General features: G+C 72.3%; 1 protein-coding gene across 1 annotated transcript in view; it reads left to right on the forward strand.

The window, feature by feature from the left end:
- The window catches only part of MEGF8 (multiple EGF like domains 8), a 37,686-nt gene that overhangs the window by 2,555 nt on the left and 18,093 nt on the right, over window positions 1-17,038 (forward strand). Inside the window, exons 4-24 of the mRNA XM_075135002.1 lie at window positions 949-1,158; window positions 2,514-2,694; window positions 4,513-4,601; window positions 4,679-4,892; window positions 5,629-5,809; window positions 6,069-6,214; window positions 6,421-6,540; window positions 7,199-7,362; window positions 7,829-7,936; window positions 8,685-8,832; window positions 8,950-9,113; window positions 9,200-9,394; window positions 10,030-10,230; window positions 11,538-11,777; window positions 12,642-12,760; window positions 12,844-12,975; window positions 13,572-13,685; window positions 13,773-14,021; window positions 14,639-14,877; window positions 14,960-15,170; window positions 15,943-16,174. Of these exons, the coding sequence (XP_074991103.1) occupies window positions 949-1,158; window positions 2,514-2,694; window positions 4,513-4,601; window positions 4,679-4,892; window positions 5,629-5,809; window positions 6,069-6,214; window positions 6,421-6,540; window positions 7,199-7,362; window positions 7,829-7,936; window positions 8,685-8,832; window positions 8,950-9,113; window positions 9,200-9,394; window positions 10,030-10,230; window positions 11,538-11,777; window positions 12,642-12,760; window positions 12,844-12,975; window positions 13,572-13,685; window positions 13,773-14,021; window positions 14,639-14,877; window positions 14,960-15,170; window positions 15,943-16,174 (3,657 nt within the window). The remainder of the gene's footprint in view (window positions 1-948; window positions 1,159-2,513; window positions 2,695-4,512; window positions 4,602-4,678; window positions 4,893-5,628; window positions 5,810-6,068; window positions 6,215-6,420; window positions 6,541-7,198; window positions 7,363-7,828; window positions 7,937-8,684; window positions 8,833-8,949; window positions 9,114-9,199; window positions 9,395-10,029; window positions 10,231-11,537; window positions 11,778-12,641; window positions 12,761-12,843; window positions 12,976-13,571; window positions 13,686-13,772; window positions 14,022-14,638; window positions 14,878-14,959; window positions 15,171-15,942; window positions 16,175-17,038) is intronic.

The raw sequence follows: 17,038 nt of genomic DNA on the forward strand, positions 1-17,038 counted from the left end.
GGCGGCTGTGGCGTGCAGGAGGAGGCTTAGGGTGTTTGTGGGGTGCACGAGAAGTGTTTGGGGTGCAGGGGGCGGCTGTGGCATGCAGGGGGAGGCTTAGGGTGTTTGTGGGGTGCACGAGAAGACTTTGGGGTGCAGGGGCGGCTGTGGGGTGCAGGGGGAGGCTTAGGGTGTTTGTGAGGTGCACGAGAAGATTTTGGGGTGCAGGGGGCGGCTGTGGGGTGCAGGGGGAGCCTTAGGGTGTTTGTGGGGTGCACGAGAAGACTTTGGGGTGCAGGGGCGGCTGTGGGGTGCAGGAGGAGGCTTAGGGTGTTTGTGAGGTGCACGAGAAGACTTTGGGGTGCAGGGGGCGGCTGTGGGGTGCAGGGGGAGCCTTAGGGTGTTTGTGGGGTGCACGAGAAGTGTTTGGGGTGCAGGGGGCGGCTGTGGCATGCAGGGGGAGGCTTAGGGTGTTTGTGGGGTGCACGAGAAGACTTTGGGGTGCAGGGGCGGCTGTGGGGTGCAGGAGGAGGCTTAGGGTGTTTGTGAGGTGCACGAGAAGATTTTGGGGTGCAGGGGGCGGCTGTGGGGTGCAGGAGGAGGCTTAGGGTGTTTGTGGGGTGCACGAGAAGACTTTGGAGTGCAGGGGGCGGCTGTGGGGTGCAGGAGGAGGCTTAGGGTGGTTGTGGGGTGCACGAGAAGTGTTTGGGGTGCAGGGGGCAGCTGTGGGGTGCAGGGGGAGGCTTAGGGTGTTTGTGGGGTGCACGAGAAGACTTTGGGGTGCAGGGGGCGGCTGTGGGGTGCAGGGGGAGGCTTAGGGTGTTTGTGGGGTGCACGAGAAGACTTTGGGGTGTAGGGGGCGGTGTGGGGCGGCCGTGGGGAGGTGTAGGAAGGCGATGGGGGGTGCGGGGGCACTTGCGGGGTGCGGGGGGCGCCCCGCGGCCGCCCTGAGCCCTGCCGGCCCCCCAGATGCTGCTGCACCTCTTCAGCGACGCCAACTACAACCTGCTGGGCTTCAACGCCAGCTACAGCGTCTCGCTGTGCCCGCGGGGCTGCTCGGGGCGGGGGGGCTGCCACCCCCCGGGCCGCTGCCAGTGCCAGCCCGGCTGGGGGGGCCCCGACTGCGCCCAGCCCCACTGCGCCGCCTACTGCCAGCCCCAGGGCGGCACCTGCAGCCAGGTGGGGACCCCCGGGACGGGGCTGGGGACCCCTGAATCCGCGGGGATGGGGACCCCTGAATCCGTGGGGATGGGGATGGGGACCCCTGAATCCGCGGGGATGGGGCTGGGGACCCCTGAATCTGTGGGGCTGGGGACCCCTTAATCCGCGGGGATGGGGCTGGGGACCCCTGAATCCGTGGGGATGGGGATGGGGCTGGGGACCCCTGAATCCGCGGGGATGGGGCTGGGGGACCCCTGAATCCATGGGGCTGGGGACCCCTGAATCCGTGGGGACGGGGCTGGGGACCCCTGAATCCGCGGGGATGGGGCTGAGGGGCCCCTGGGCCCATGGGAAGGGGCTGGGCGACCCCTGAATCTATGGGGATAGGGATGGGGACCCCTAAATCCGTGGGGATGGGGATGGGGGACCCCCAAAGGCACAGGGACGGGGCTGGGGACCCCTGAAGGCACAGGGAAGGGGCTGGGGGACCCCTGAATCCGCAGGGGTGGGGATGGGGACCCCTGAATCCGTGGGGATGGGGCTGGGTGGCTCCTGGGCCCGTGGGAAGGGGCTGGGGAACCCCTGAATCCGTGGGGATGGGGATGGGGGACCCCCGGGCCCGTGGGAAGGGGCTGGGGGACCCGTGAATCCGTGGGGATGGGGATGGGGGACTCCTAAACCTGTGGGAATGGGGCTGCAAGATCCCCAAACCCACAGGGATGGGGCTGGGGGACCCCCAAAGCCACAGGGATGGGGCTGGGGGATCCCTAAACCTGTGGGTTTGGGGCTGGGGGACCCCTGTACCCCCAGGGATGGGGCTGGGGGACCCCAAACTTGCAGAGATGGGGGTGGGAGACCCCCTCGAAGCCACAGGGATGGGGCTGGGGGACCCCTAAACCTGTGGGTTTGGGGCTGGGGGACCCCTGTAGCCCCAGGGATGGGGCTGCGGGACCCCAAACTTGCAGAGATGGGGGTGGGAGACCTCCCCATACCCACAGGGATGGGGCTGGGGGACCCCCGAAGCCACAGGGATGGGGCTGGGGGACCCCTAAACCTGTGGGTTTGGGGCTGGGGGACCCCTGTACCCCCAGGGATGGGGCTGGGGGACCCCAAACTTGCAGAGATGGGGGTGGGAGACCCCCCCATACCCATAGGGATGGGGCTGTGGGACCCCCAAACCCACTGGGGGCCCCCAGACGTGCTGGAGGTGGAGCTAGGGGACCCCCAAATGTGCTGCCCCCCCCCCCAAGCCCCCAGGGATGGGGCTGTGGGACCCCCAAGGGCAGAGCCTGCTGGGGCCGGGGTCTCGGCGTCCCCCAGTTTGGGGTCCCCCGGGGGACCCACATCCCGCCACGTCCCCCCGTCGCCCGCAGGCCACGGGGCGCTGCGAGTGCCGGCCGGGCTTCGTGGGGCGGGCGTGCGACCTGGCGCTGGGGGAGAACCGGGGGGGCGGCCGCTGGTACAACGTCAGCGAGGGGGACCCCGACTTCCCGCCCCGCACCGCCGCCGCCGGCGCCGTCCTGCCCCGCGCCGGGGCCCTCTACGTCTTTGGGGGTGAGTCGGGGGGTCGGGGGGCAGCTGGGGGCTGGGGGGGGGGCTGTAGGGTGGGATATCGCATCCTGGGGGGCTCTGGGGAGGGCTGTGGGATCCTGGGGGGCTGTAGAGGACTATGGGGTGGGGTATTGGATCCTGGGGGGCTCTGGGGAGGGATACGGGATCCTGGGGGGCTATAGAGGGCTATGGGGTGGGGTATTGGATCCTGGGGGGCTCTGGGGAGGGATGTGGGGTCCTGGGGGGCTATGGAGGGCTAAAGGGTGGGGTATTGGATCCTGGGGGGCTCTGGGGAGGGCTGTGGGGTCCTGGGGGGCTATAGAGGGCTATAGAGTGGGATATGGGGTTATGGGGGGGCTATTAGAAGTCTATAGGGTGGGGTACCACATTCTGGGGGGCTCTGGGGAGGGATACGGGATCCTGGGGGGCTATAGAGGGCTGTGGGGTGGGATGTGGGATCCTGGGGGGCTCTGGGGAGGGATGTGGGGTCCTGGGGGGCTATAGAGGGCTAAAGGGTGGGGTATTGGATCCTGGGGGGCTCTGGGGAGGGCTGTGGGATCCTGGGGGGCTGTAGAGGACTATGGGGTGGGGTATTGGATCCTGGGGGGCTCTGGGGAGGGATGTGGGGTCCTGGGGGGGTTTAGAGAGCTATAGAGTGGGATATAGGGTTATGGGGGGCTATTAGAAGTCTATAGGGTGGGGTACCACATTCTGGGGGGGCTCTGGGGAGGGATACGGGATCCTGGGGGGCTATAGAGGGCTATGGGGTGGGATGTGGGATCCTGGGGGGCTCTGGGGAGGGATGTGGGGTCCTGGGGGGCTATAGAGGGCTGTAGGGTGGGATATGGGGTTATGGGGGGCTATTAGAAGTCTATAGGGTGGGGTACCACATTCTGGGGGGGCTCTGGGGAGGGATACGGGATCCTGGGGGGCTATAGAGGGCTATGGGGTGGGGTATTGGATCCTGGGGGGCTCTGGGGAGGGCTCTGGGATCCTGGGGGGCTGTAGAGGGATATGGGGTGGGATATCAGATCCTGGGGGGCTCTGGGGAGGGATGTGGGATTGTGGGGGGCTATTAGAAGGCTGTAGGGTGGGATGTGGGGTTGTGGGGGGCTCTGGGGAAGGCTATGGAATCCTGGGGGGCTGTAGAGGGCTATGGGGTGGGATATGGGGTTGTGGGGGGCTATTAGAAGTCTATAGGGTGGGATACTGCATCTTTGAGGGGCTCTGGGGAGGGCTATGGGATCCTGGGGGGCTACAGAGGGCTATGGGGTGGGGTATTGGATCCTGGGGGGCTCTGGGGAGGGATATGGGGTTGTGAGGGGCTCTGGGGAGGGCTATGGGATCCTGGGGGGCTATAGAGTGCTGTAGGGTGGGATGTGGGGTTGTGGGGGGCTCTGGGGAGGGCTATGGGATCCTGGGGGGCTATAGAGCACTGTAGGGTGGGATATGGGGTTGTGGGGGGCTATTAGAAGGGTATGGGGGGAGAGATGGGGCTGTAGAGGGGCTGTTGAGAGGCATGGGGGGGATATAGGGCCTTGGGGGGCTATAGAGGGTGGTGGCAGGGCTGTGGGGGTTATGGGGGGGATGTTGGACCATGGGGGGCTCTAGAGGGGTATGGGGGGGTGATATGGGGCTGGGGGGGCTGTAGAGGGGTATGGGGAGGGGTTGGGGGGTGTAGGGGGCTGTGGGGGTCTGTAGTGGGAGGCAGGATCTGGGGGGCTGTGGGGCCGGGGGGGGCAGGCAGCGGGGGCTTAGGGGTCCCTCGGGGGGCTGCAGGGGAAGGGGCTGGGCCCTGATGTGGGGGTCCCCCCCCCCCAGGTCTGGACCTCAACAAGGCGCTGGGCGACCTCGTGGTTTACAACTTCACCACCAACCGCTGGTCCCGGCTGGAGCTGACCCCGGCCCCGGTGCGTGTCCCCCCGCGGCCCCCCCGTCTCCCCCCCGCAGCTGGGGGTCCCCGTCCCCCCACTGACGCTCCCCGCAGGCCCCCCGGCACTCGCACGTGGCCGCGTGCTGGCGCGACGCCCTGGTGCTGAGCGGGGGCGAGCTGGCGGGGGGGGCGCTGGCCCGCGACGTCTGGGTCTTCGACCCCCTCCTGGGGGGCTGGCGGGAGCTGCACCCCCAGAATGGCACCCGGCCCCCCGGGCTGGCCGGCCACGCCGCTGCCCTCGTCGATGACTGGCTCTACGTCTTCGGAGGTGGGGGGCAGCGGGGGGGCTTGGGGCTGGGGTCTCCTATGGCTGGGGGGTCTGGGGGGGCACCAGGGGGCTGTGGGGCTGGGGTCTCCTATGGCTGGGGGGTCTGGGGGGCACCAGGGGGCTGTGGGGCTGGGGTCCCCTATGGCTGGGGGGTCTGGGGGGGCACCAGGGGGCTGTGGGGCTGGGGTCCCCTATGGCTGGGGGGTCTGGGGGGACACCAGGGGGCTGTGGGGCTGGGGTCTCCTATGGCTGGGGGGTCTGGGGGGGCACCAGGGGGCTGTGGGGCTGGAGTCCCCTATGGCTGGGGGGGCTGTGGGGTCTGGGGGGGCACCAGGGGGCTGTGGGGCTGGAGTCCCCTATGGCTGGGGGGTCTGGGGGGGCTGTGGGGTCTGGGGGGGCACCAGGGGGCTGTGGGGCTGGGGTCCCCTATGTCTGGGGGGTCTAGGGGGGCTGTGGGGCTGGGGTCTCCTGTGGCTGTGGGGTCTGGGGAGGCTGTGGGGCTGGGGTCTCCTGTGGCTGGGGGGTGTGGGGCTGGGGTCTCCTAGGGCTGGGGGGTCTGGGGGCGTGATGGGGCCAGACCATCCCTCCAAGCTCTGGGTGGGCCCGTGGGGGGCTGCGGGGTTGGAGACGGGGGTCCCTCCTGTCTATAGGGTCCGTGGGTGGGCCCGTGGGGGGCAGAGGGGCCGGGCACCCCACGGTGGGGGTCCCGTCTGAGGCCGGTGCCCCCCGCCCGCAGGTCGCACGGCCGAGGACGTCTTCTCCTCGCAGCTCTTCCGCTTCCACCTGGAGACCTGGGGCTGGGAGCAGGTGGTCCCCTGGGGCGGGAAGCCCCCCGCCGCCGCCGGCCACTCCATGGTCTTCCACCCCCCCTCCCGCACCCTCCTCGTCTACGGGGGGCACCGGCCCTCCACCGCACGGTAGGGGGGGACGGGGGGGCTGCGGGGTGCCATCATGGGGGGTCGTGGCGGGTCCTGGGTCAGGCCAGGGGGGTCTGGGGTGTCCGTGGCCATGGGGGGGGTCCCGGGGATGTCCCTGCCCCGCGTCCTGTCCAGCCCCACGTCCCCGTGTCCCATCCTGTCCCTGTGCCCCCCGGCGCTGTCCCCATGTCCCCGCGCCCCCCGGCTGCCCCCCGCGCCCCCCCGGCTGCCCCCCGTGACCCCCGGCGCCGCCCCCCAGGTTCAGCATGCGGGTGAACACCACCGACCTCTTCCACGTCGACCTGCGGCACTGGACCACCCTGCGGGCTCGGGACGGCGCCCGCGGCCCCCGTGAGCGCGCCTTCCACACCGCCACCGTCATCGGCGACTACATGGTGGTCTACGGTGAGCGGGGACCCCCCGGGGACCCCCATCGCGGGTGGCGGGGCGGCCCAGGGCGAGCCCCGAGACCCCCAGGGACCCGCCTTCCGGCGCTGCGGTGGTGGCGGCACACGGTGAAGGGGATCCCCGCTGCCCCCCGGGGGGGTCCCCAGCCCCCCAGGCGGGGGTCCGGCCCCCCCAGGGGCTGACCCCCGCCCCGTTCCCCGCAGGGGGGAACGTCCACATCCACTACCACGAGGAGAAGTGCTACGAGGACGAGATCTTCTTCTACCACCTCGGCTGCCACCAGTGGGTCCCCAGCGCCGAGCTGGCCCACGGGCTGCCCCACGGTGAGGGGGGCTGCCCCACGGCGGGGGGGGACGGACGTGGGGCTGCCCCGCAGCAGCGGGGGGGACGTGGGGCTGCCCCACGGCCGGGGGGGGACGCGGGGGCAGCTCTGATGGGGGGTACAGGGGACAGCAGGGTGTGTCCGGGGGTCCCGTGATGGTGATGTGCCCCCAGACCGGGGGTCCTGGGGGATCTGGGGGTCCCGGGGCACCCTGGGGTCCCTCCGTGCTGACGTGTGCTCCCAGACCGGGGGTCCTGGGGGGTCTGGGGGTCCTGGGGATCCCGGGGCACCCTGGGGTCCCTCCGTGCTGATGTGTGCTCCCAGACCGGGGGTCGTGGGGGGTCTGGGGGTCGCGGAGCACCCTGGGGTCACTCTGTACTGATGTGTGCCCCCAGACCGGGGGTCCTGGGGGGTCTGGGGGTCCCGGGGCACCCTAGGGTCCCTCCATGCTGACGTGTGCTCCCAGACGGGGGTCCTGGGGGGTCTGGGGGTCCTGGGGGTCCCAGGGCACCCTGGGGTCCCTCTGTGCTGACGTGTGCCCCCAGACTGGGGGTCCTGGGGGTCCTGTGATGCTGATGTGCCCCCACACAAGGGGTCTCAGGGGCCCTGGGGACCCCTGAGGGATTTGGGGGTCCCTCAACACTGACGTGTGCCCCCAGATCAGGGGTCCCGGGGGTCCCCGGGGCAGGGCCGCTACGCCCACGTGGCCGGAGTGCTGCGGGGCAGCGTGCTGCTGGTGGCGGGGGGCTTCAGCGGGGCCCCCCGAGGCGACCTCCTGGCCTACAAGGTGCCGGCCTTCGTCTTCCAGGTGCCGGCCCAGAACGTGAGTGGCCCCCCCCGGGGTCCCTGTGCCCATCCGGGGGGTCCCTGGAGCCCCCAGCCCACCTCTGGGGTCTCTGAGCCCATCCGGGGGGTCCCTGGAGCCCCCAGCCCACCCCCGGGATCCCTGCGCCCATCTGGGGGGTCCCTGGAGCCGCCAGTTCCCCCCAGGGGTCCTTGAGCCCATCTGGGGGGGGTCCCCAATCCATCTATGGAGTCCCTGTTCCGTTTATGGGGTCCCTGCTCCCATCTGGGGGGGGTCCCCAGGTCCCTCAGCCCACCCCAGGGGTCTCTGCTCCAGTCGGGGGGCTCCTCAGGTCCTCCAGTCATCCTTGGCTGTCCCTACTCCTATCTGGGGGGACCCAGCTCCAGTCGGGGGGGTCCCCCAGCCCCTTCCACCCCTCCCGATGGGGTTCCCCGGGGTCCCCGGCCCCCCCATGCCGGGGGTCTCCATCCCGCTGTCCCCCCAGTACCACCTGGACTACTGCTCGCTCTACGCCGAGAGGGGCACCTGCGCCAAGGACCCCCAGTGCGCCTGGTGCCTCGGGGGGTGCCAGAGCCCTGCGCCCCACAGCAACGTGAGCGGGGGGTCCCCCGGGGAAACGGGGGGGTCGAGGACAGGGTGCTCCCCTGGGGAAATAGGGGGGACATGGATGCCGGGGTCCCCCGGGGAAACGGGGGGGTTGGATGTTGGGGTCCCCTGGGGAGATGGGGGGGTCATGGACAGTGGGGTCCCCTGGGGAAATTGGGGGGGTTGGATGTTGGGGTCCCCTGGGGAGATGGGGGGGTCATGGACAGTGGGGTCCCCTGGGGAAATGGGGGGGTTGGATGTTGGGGTCCCCTGGGGAGATGGGGGGGTTATGGACAGTGGGGTCCCCTGGAGAAATTGGGGGGGTTGGATGTTGGGGTCCCCTGGGGAGATGGGGGGGTTATGGACAGTGGGGTCCCCTGGGGAAATGGGGGGGTTGGATGTTGGGGTCCCCTGGGGAGATGGGGGGGTCATGGATAGTGGGGTCCCCTGGGGAAATGGGGGGGTCATGGATGTTGGGGTCCCCTGGGGAAACGGGGGAGTCATGGACAGTGGGGTCCCCTGGGGAAATTGGGGGGGTTGGATGTTGGGGTCTCCTGGGGAAATGGGAGGGAGCAGCGTTGGGGGTCAGGGTGTTGGGGTCCCCTTGGTGGGGACAGCTGGGGGGCCCGGACCCGTGGGTCGGTTGGGGGGGGCAGTTTCGGGATGCGTAGATGCGCTGGGGAGAGCTCAGCGCCCCAGCTAGCCCCGTTTGGGGGTGCGGGGGATCCCCGCTGACCCCGTGTCCCCCCCCGCAGTGCCCCAGCACCGGCTGCCTGGGCCTGGCCCGTCTGCTGGTGGACTGCGAGTCCTGCCTGGCTTTTGGGGGGGCCGGGCCGGGGCCCCCCCGCGCCCCCGGCCCCTTCGGCTGGTGCGTGCAGAACGACACCTGCATGCCCGTGGCGGGTGAGTGGGGGTCCGCCACGGGGACGGGGGGAGATCGGGGGGGGCCGGGGGGGGGATCAGAGGGGTTGGGGGGGGTCCGCAGAGGGGACGCAGCCCCCCTGACGCCCCCCACCCCAGAGCAGAGCCGCTGCCGCGTGGGGCAGATCTCGGGGACCTACGGCTGGTGGGGTCCGCGCCCCGTCTTCATCACGGCGCTGCCGCACTGCCGCACCGCCAACTTCCTCCCCGGCCTCCACCTCGTCACCTACCAGCAGCCCCGCAACGACTCCCAGCCCGACAAGGTGGGTGCCCCGCGCCCCCCCCGGGGTCCCCCAGATCTGAGCAGGGGTCGGGGGGGGGGTCCCGGCGGCAGCCGCCCCCCCCCCAGGTCTCCATCGTCCGCAGCACCACCATCACGCTCAGCCCCAGCGGCGACACCGACGTCTCCCTCGTCTACCGGGGCTTCATCTACCCGCTGCTGGGACCCCCCCCGGCCCCCGACCCCGGCCCCAGCGTCTGGGCCCGCATCCAGCGCCTCTACGTCGTCGCCCGCCTGGGCCGGCACCCCAACTCCCCTGAGCTGGTAAGGGGGGGCAGGGGGGGGGTTTGGGCTCCCTGCTTGTGGGAGGAGGGGGGATAATGGGGTTTGGGAGGGGTCCCAGGGGGGGTTGGGGTCCTCCCCGTGGGTTTGGGATCTCCCTCGTCTCCACTTGCAGGGGAAAGTGGGGCTCCAGGCTGAGCCAGGGGTCCCGGCAGGGTTCAGGGTTTTGGGGTCCCCCTTGCAGGAGCAGGTGGGGTGCCGTGCTGGGGGTCCCGGCAGGGTTCAGGGTTTTGGGGTCCCCCTGGCAGGAGGAGGTGGGGCGCTGTGCTGGGGGTCCCGGCAGGGCTGAGGGTCCCCCCGGGTTTCGGGGTCCCCCTTGCAGGAGGAGGTGGGGCACTGTGCCGGGGGTCCCGGCAGGGCTCAGGGTCCCCCTGGGTTTTGGGGTCCCCCTTGCAGGAGCGGGTGGGGTGCCGTGCCGTGGGTCCCGGCAGGTCTGAGGGTCCCCCCGGGTTTCGGGGTCCCCCTTGCAGGAGGAGGTGGGGCGCTGTGCCGTGGGTCCCGGCAGGGCTCAGGGTCCCCCCGGGTTTCGGGGTCCCCCTTGCAGGAGCGGGTGGGGTGCCGTGCCGTGGGTCCCGGCAGGTCTGAGGGTCCCCCCGGTTTCGGGGTCCCCCTTGCAGGAGGAAGTGGGGCGCTGGTCGGTGCAGCAGGAGCGGGAGACGCGTCCCCTGCAGCGCCCGCGCCCCGAGCGGCTCTTCCGGGCGCCCGAGCGGGGCAACAAGTACGCGGTGCAGGTGGAGGGGCACTTCAACAGCTCGGGCAGCGGGCAGAGCAGCGAGCTCACCCTCGTCTGGGACCGCACCGGCGTCCCGGGGGGCAGCGTGAGTGCGGGGGGCCCCGCGGGGGTCCGGGACACGGGGGGGGGGGGGGTCTCCACGGGGTGGCGAATTGGCGTGAGGGGCTCCTGTGGGGCACGGGGTTAAGGTAAGGGGTCCCTTGTGGGGCACAGGTTGGGGTGAGGGGTCTCTGGGGGGGTGTGGGTTGGGGTGGGGGGTCCCTGTGGGGGTGCAGGTTGGGGTAGGGGTCCCTATGGGGGTGCAGGTTGGGGTGGGGGGTCTCTGTGTGGTCTCAGATTAGCGTAAGGGGTTCCTGTGGGGTACAAAATTAAGGTAAGGGGTCCCTTGTGGGGCACAGGTTGGGGTAGGGGGTCCCTGTGGGGGTGCAGGTTGGGGTGGGGGGTCCCTATGGAGGTGCAGGTTGGGGTGGGGGGTCTCAGGGGGCTGCGGGTTGGAGTTAGGGGTCTCTGTGGGGTCCAGGGTTAAGATAAGGGGTCTCTTATGGGCCATAGGTTGGGGCGGGGGGTCCATACGGGGTGCAGGCTTGTGTAGCGGGTCTCTGTGGGGTGCAGGTTGGGGCAGGGGGTCCCTACGGGGTGCAGAATTGGGGTAGGGGGGTCTCAGGGGGCTGCGGGTTGGAATTAGGGGTCTCTGGGAGTTGCGGAGCTGGTCTAAGGGGTCTGTATGGAGGTGCAGGTTGGGGTGGGGGTCCCTATGGGGTGCAGAATTGGGGGGGGGGGTCCCTATCGAGTGCAGGTTGGGGTGGGGGGGTCTCTGTGGGGTGCAGGTTGGGGCAGGGGGTCCTTATGGAGTGCAGGTTGGGGTGGGGGGTCCCTATGGGGTGCAGAATTGGGGGGGGTCCCTATCGAGTGCAGGTTGGGGTGGGGGGGTGTCTGTGGGGTGCAGGTTGGGGCAGGGGGTCCTTATGGAGTGCAGGTTGGGGTGGGGGGTCCCTACGGGGTGCAGAATTGGGGGGGGGTCCCTATCGAGTGCAGGTTGGGGTGGGGGGGTCTCTGTAGGGTGCAGATTGGGGTGAGGGGTCCCTTCGGGTGCCGGCTGGGGTGGGGGCTCCCTTCGGGTGCCGGCTGGGGCGGGGGGTCCCTTCGGGTGCCGGCTGGGGCGGGGGGTCCCTTCGGGGCACAGGTTGGGGCGGGGGGTCCCTTCGGGGCACAGGTTGGGGCGGGGGGTCCCTTCGGGGCGCAGGTTGGGGCGGGGGGTCCCTTCGGGGCGCATAGGGGCTGCGGGCTGTGGCAGGGGCTCCCTTTGGGTGCCCCCTCCGGCCGGGGGCCGGGGGTCTGGGGGTACAGCCGGGGGGGCACCCCCCGCCCCGACGCCCCCCCGTGCCCCCCCAGGAGATCTCCTTCTTCTTCCTGGAGCCCTTCCGCTCCCCCCCGGGGCGCTGCCCCTCCTACCCCTCCTGCCTGGCCTGCCTGGCCGACCAGGGCTGCGGCTGGTGCCCCCCCAGCGCCTCCTGCCACGGCCGCCTGCACCCCCCGGGGGGGCTCTGCGGAGGGGGGGGCCCCCGCCTCGTCCTGGCCCCCGCCAACTGCGTCCTCTGCGAGGACTACCGCGACTGCCAGGCCTGCGCCGCCGTGAGCGCTGGGGGGGCTCGGGGGGCCGGGGGCTGCGGAGGGGTGCGGGGAGGGGGCTGGGGGGCTGCAGGGGGGTTTGGGGAGGGGGGCCGGGGGCTGCAGAGGGGTGCAGGGAGGGGGCTGGGGGTGCGAGGGGCTGCAGAGGGGTTTGGGGAGGGGGGACGGGGGCTGCGGAGGGGTGCGGGGAGGGGGGACGGGGGCTGCGGAGGGGTTCAGGGGGGAGTCTGGGGGTGCAGAGGGGCTGGGGGGCTGCAGAGGGGTTTGGGGGGGGGTCAGGGGCTGCAGAGGGGCTGGGAGGGGTTGGGGGGTGCAGAGGGGCTCGGAGAGGGGTTGGGGTCTGCAGAGGGGTTTGGGGAGGGGTTGGGGTCTGCAGAGGGGCTCGGGGAGGGGTCTGGGGGTGCAGAGGGCTCGGGGAGGGGTTGGGGTCTGCAGAGGGACTCGGGGAGGGGTCTGGGGGTGCAGAGGGGCTCGGGGAGGGGTCTGGGGGTGCAGAGGGCTCGGGGAGGGGCTGGGGTCTGCAGAGGGACTTGGGGAGGGGTCTGGGGGTGCAGAGGGGCTCGGGGAGTGGTTTGGGGGTGCAGAGGGCTCGGGGGGGGTCTGGGGGTGCAGAGGGCTCGGGGAGGGGCTGGGGTCTGCAGAGGGACTTGGGGAGGGGTCTGGGGGTGCAGAGGGGCTCGGGGAGTGGTTTGGGGGTGCAGAGGGCTCGGGGGGGGGCTCTGGGGTTGCAGAGGGCTCGGGGAGGCTCTGGGGGTGCAGAGGGCTCAGGGGGGGCTCGGGGGGTGCAGAGGGGCTCGGGGGGGGCTCTGGGGGCGCAGAGGGCTCGGGGGGGCTCCGGGGGGCTGCGCAGGGCCTCACGCCCCCCAGGACCCCTTCTGCGAGTGGCAGGTGCACAGCAGCAAGAAGGGCGACTTCGTCTGCAGCCGCCGGGGGCGGCAGGCGGGGGCCGTCCGCGCCCCCCACCACTGCCCCAGCCTCTGCAGCCAGTGCGTGCCGGCGGGGGGGGGGGGGTCCGGGGGGCCCGGGGGGGGGTCCTGGCGGGTGGGGGTCTGACGGAGCCCCCCCGCAGGCGCCGCTCCTGCTCCGCCTGCCTCTCCAACTCCAGCCAGTGCGCCTGGTGCCAGTCCACCCGCAGCTGCTTCTTCTTCGCCGCCTACCTGGCCAAGTACCCCTACGGGGACTGCCGGGGCTGGTACGACAGGTGAGCCGGGGGGGGCACACGGGGGGCCTGGGGGCGTCCCGGGGGGGTCCTGGGGGCGTCCTGGGGGGCACAGGGGGGGCCTGGGGGCGTCCTGGGGGGCACATGAGCATCCTGGAGGTCCTGAGGGGAGGTCCTGTGGGCACAGGGACATCTTGGGGGGGTCCTGGGGGGATCCTGGGGGGCACATGGGGGGCCTGGGTGTGTCCTGGGGGTCCTGGGGGCATCCTGGGGGGCACACGGGGGTCCTGGGGGCGTCCTGGGGGTGTCCTGGGGGTCCTGGGGACGTCCTGGGGGGCACATGAGCATCCTAGAGGTCTTGGGGGCACAAGGGTGTCCTGGGGGTCTGGGGGACGCCCTGGGGGTCCTGAGCAGCAGGGGGACATCCTGGGAGTCTGGGGGACATCCTGAGGGTCTGGGGGACGCCCTGGGGGTCCCGAGGAGCAGGGGGACGTCCTGGGTGCCAGGGGGATGCCCTGGGAGTCCCGAGCAGCAGGGGGACATCCTGGGGGTCTGGGGGACGCCCTGGGGGTCCCGAGCAGCAGGGGGACGCCCTGGGGGTCCCGCGGCCGGGGGGGTGACCCCGGGGGTCCCGGCAGCGTGCACTCGGCGCCGCAGTGCCTGGACTGCTCCCGCTTCAACACGTGCCGCGAGTGCCTGCAGAACCTGGAGTGCGGCTGGTGCGGCGACGCCGACAACCCCACGCTGGGGCGGTGAGGGGGGCCGGCGGGGGGGCCGGGGGGGTCCCCTGAGAGCCGGGGACACCCCCCGAGCCCCACGGCTGACCCGTCCCCCCCCAGGTGCCTGGAGGGGGACTTCTCGGGGCTGCGGGGCTACCCCAACTGCTCGGCGGCGCTGGGGGAGCCGGGGGGGCTGCCCCCCGGGCGGGGGGCCGCCTGGTCCTACGGGCAGTGCCCCGACGTGGACGAGTGCCGCCTGGGCATGGCCGCCTGCCACCCCTTCGCCGCCTGCCACAACACCCCCCAGGCCTTCGAGTGCCGCTGCCGGCGCGGCTACGCCGGGGACGGGACCACCCACTGCAACCGCACGTGAGCCGGGCGCGGGGCGCCGGGGGGGCGGCCCACGGGGTCGGGGCGTCTGGGGGGCACGGGGACCGCGGACGGCCGTCCCATGGGATGGGGACGTTTGGGGGGCACGGGGACCCCACACGGCCGTCCCATGGGATGGGGACGTTTGGGGGGCACGGGGACCCCACACGGCCGTCCCATGGGATGGGGACGTTTGGGGGGCACGGGGACCGCGGACGGCCGTCCCATGGGATGGGGACGTTTGGGGGGCACGGGGACCCCACACGGCCGTCCCATGGGATGGGGACGTTTGGGGGGCACGGGGACCCCACACGGCCGTCCCATGGGATGGGGACGTTTGGGGGGCACGGGGACCATGCCTGGACGGGGACATTTGGGGGACACGGGGACCATGCATGGACGGGGACATTTGGGGGACACAAGGATCGTGCGTGTCCGTCTCGTGATGGGGGACGTTTTGGGGGGACAGGGGGACCGCAGGCACCCATCCCACGTGTTGGGGACGCGGAGGGGACGCAGGAGCTGGCTCCCGCCGTCCCGGTGCTGGGGGGGGGGACGCGTGGGGACAGGGGTGCTGCTATCGGGGGTCCCCACGCCCCCCCGTTCCCCCCCCCCAGGTGCTACGATGACTGCGGCCACGGCTACTGCAGCGGGGCCCCCAACTACACCTGCGTCTGCCACCTGGGCTGGACCTCGCCGCCCGCCAATGCCACTGGCCGCGGGGACGCCGCGGGGGACGCGGGGGACGCCGCGGGGGACGCGGGGGACGCGGCCGCCCTCTGCTCCGTGGACTGCGGCTGCCACTTCCACAGCAGCTGCGAGACGGCCGGACCCGGCGTCTGCGACCGCTGCCAGAGTAAGCCCCCCCGCGCCCCCCCACGTCCCCCCGCGTCCCCCCGCGTCCCCCCCGCGTCCCCACGCGTCCCCTGTCCCCGCAGACTGGACCCACGGGGAGCGCTGCCAGCTCTGCCGCCCCGGCAGCTTCGGGGATGCCACGGGGCCGGGGGGCTGCCGGCAGTGCCGGTGCCACGGCCACGGCCGGCCCGAGCGGGGGCACTGCCACGGGACCACCGGCGCCTGCTTCTGCGCCCCCCCCACCGAGGGACCCCACTGCGAGCGCTGCGCCCCCGGGTACTTCGGGGACCCCAGGTGAGGGCGGGGGGGGGCGCAAAGCACCCCCCGGCAGAACCCCGGCCCCTCTGCGAGCCCCCGACCCATGTGCGAGCCCCCGGCCCCCGTGGCCTGGCCCAGGACCCCCCATGCCAGCCCCAGACCCCCGTGTTAAGCCCCCAGCCCTTGTGCACCAGCCCCAGACCCCCATGCAGGCCCCCAGCCCCAATTCACTGGCCCCAGACCCCTGTGCAAGCCCCCAGCCCCTATTCAGTAGCCCCTGACCCCTCTGTAAGCCCCCAGCGCTTGTGCACCAGCCCCAGACCCCCATACACCAGCCCCTGACCCCTGTGCAAGCCCCCAGCCCCAATTTGCTATCCCCTGACCCCCGTGCAAGCCCCCAGCCCCTACCCAGCAGCCCCAGACCCCATACACCAGCCCCTGACCCCCGTGCAAGCCCCCAGCCCCTGCTCAGCAGCCCCAGACCCCCATACACCAGCCCCTGACCCCTGTGCAAGCCCCCAGCCCCAATTCACTGGCCCCAGCCCCCCATGCAAGCCCCCAGACCCCCATACACCAGCCCCTGACCCCCGTGCAAGCCCCCAGCCCCAATTCACTGGCCCTAGACCCCCACGCAAGCCCCCAGACCCCCATACACCAGCCCCTGACCCCCGTGCAAGCCCCCAGCCCCTTCTCAGCAGCCCCAGACCCCCATGCAAGCCCCCAGCCCCGATTCACTGGCCCCAGCCCCCCCGTGCAAGCCCCTGCCCCGTGCACGGCTGCAGCCCCCCACCCTCCTCTCGCCCCCCAGGGACGGGGGCACGTGCTACCGGGAGTGCGGGGGCCGCTTGCTGCTGGCCAACCTCTCCTCGCCCGTGGCCCTGGGGTCCCGGCTGGCCGGGGGGGGCCCGGCGGCCGGGGGGGGCCTCTCCTACTGCGTGTGGGTGCTGTCGGCCACGGGGGGCCTGGAGCCGTGCCCCCCCGGGGAGCCCTGCCCCACCCTCAGCCTGACCCTGCAGCCCGACCTGCGCACGCCCTGCATGGTGAGGGGGGCACGGGGGTGCTGGGGGTATTGGGGGTGCACGGGGGTGCTGGGGGCATGGGGGTGCACGGGGGTGCTGGGGACTTGGGGGGGTGCACGGGGGTGCTGGGAGCATGGGGGGTACACGGGGGTGCTGGGGGCATGGGGGTGCTGGGGGCATGGGGGGTGCATGGGGTGCATGGGGGGGTGCTGGGCGCATGGGAGGGTGCACGGAGGGTGCTGGGGGCATGGGGGGTGCATGGGGTGCATGGGGGGGTGCTGGGGGCACGGGGGGTGCATGGGGGGTGCTGGGGGCATGGGGGGTGCACGGGGGTGCTGGGGGCATGGGGGGTGCACGGGGGTGCTGGGGACTTGGGGGGTGCACAGGAAGTGCTGGGGGCATGGGGGGTGCATGGGGGGGTGCTGGGGGCACGGGGGGGGTGCATGGGGGGTGCTGGGGGCATAGGAGGGTGCCCAGGGGGGTGCTGGGGACTTGGGAGGTGCACGGGAGGTGCTGGGGGCACAGGGGTGCACGGGGGTGCTGGGGGCATGGGGGGGGCCAGGGGGGTGCTGGGGTCTTGGGGGGGTGCACGGGGGGTGCTGGGGGCATGGGGGGTGCATGGGGGGGTGCTGGGGACTTGGGAGGTGCACGGGAGGTGCTGGGGGCACGGGGGGTGCATGGGGAGTGCTGGGGGCATGGGGGGGTACATGGGGGTGCTGGGGGCATAGGAGGGTGCACAGGGGGGTGCTGGGGACTTGGGAGGTGCACGGGAGGTGCTGGGGGCACGGGGGGTGCATGGGGGCTGCTGGGGGCATAGGAGGGTGCACAGGGGGGTGCTGGGGACTTGGGAGGTGCACGGGAGGTGCTGGGGGCATGGGGGGTGCT

This window comes from Calonectris borealis, chromosome 35, assembly GCF_964195595.1.
Source record: "Calonectris borealis chromosome 35, bCalBor7.hap1.2, whole genome shotgun sequence".
Taxonomy (NCBI): domain Eukaryota; kingdom Metazoa; phylum Chordata; class Aves; order Procellariiformes; family Procellariidae; genus Calonectris; species Calonectris borealis.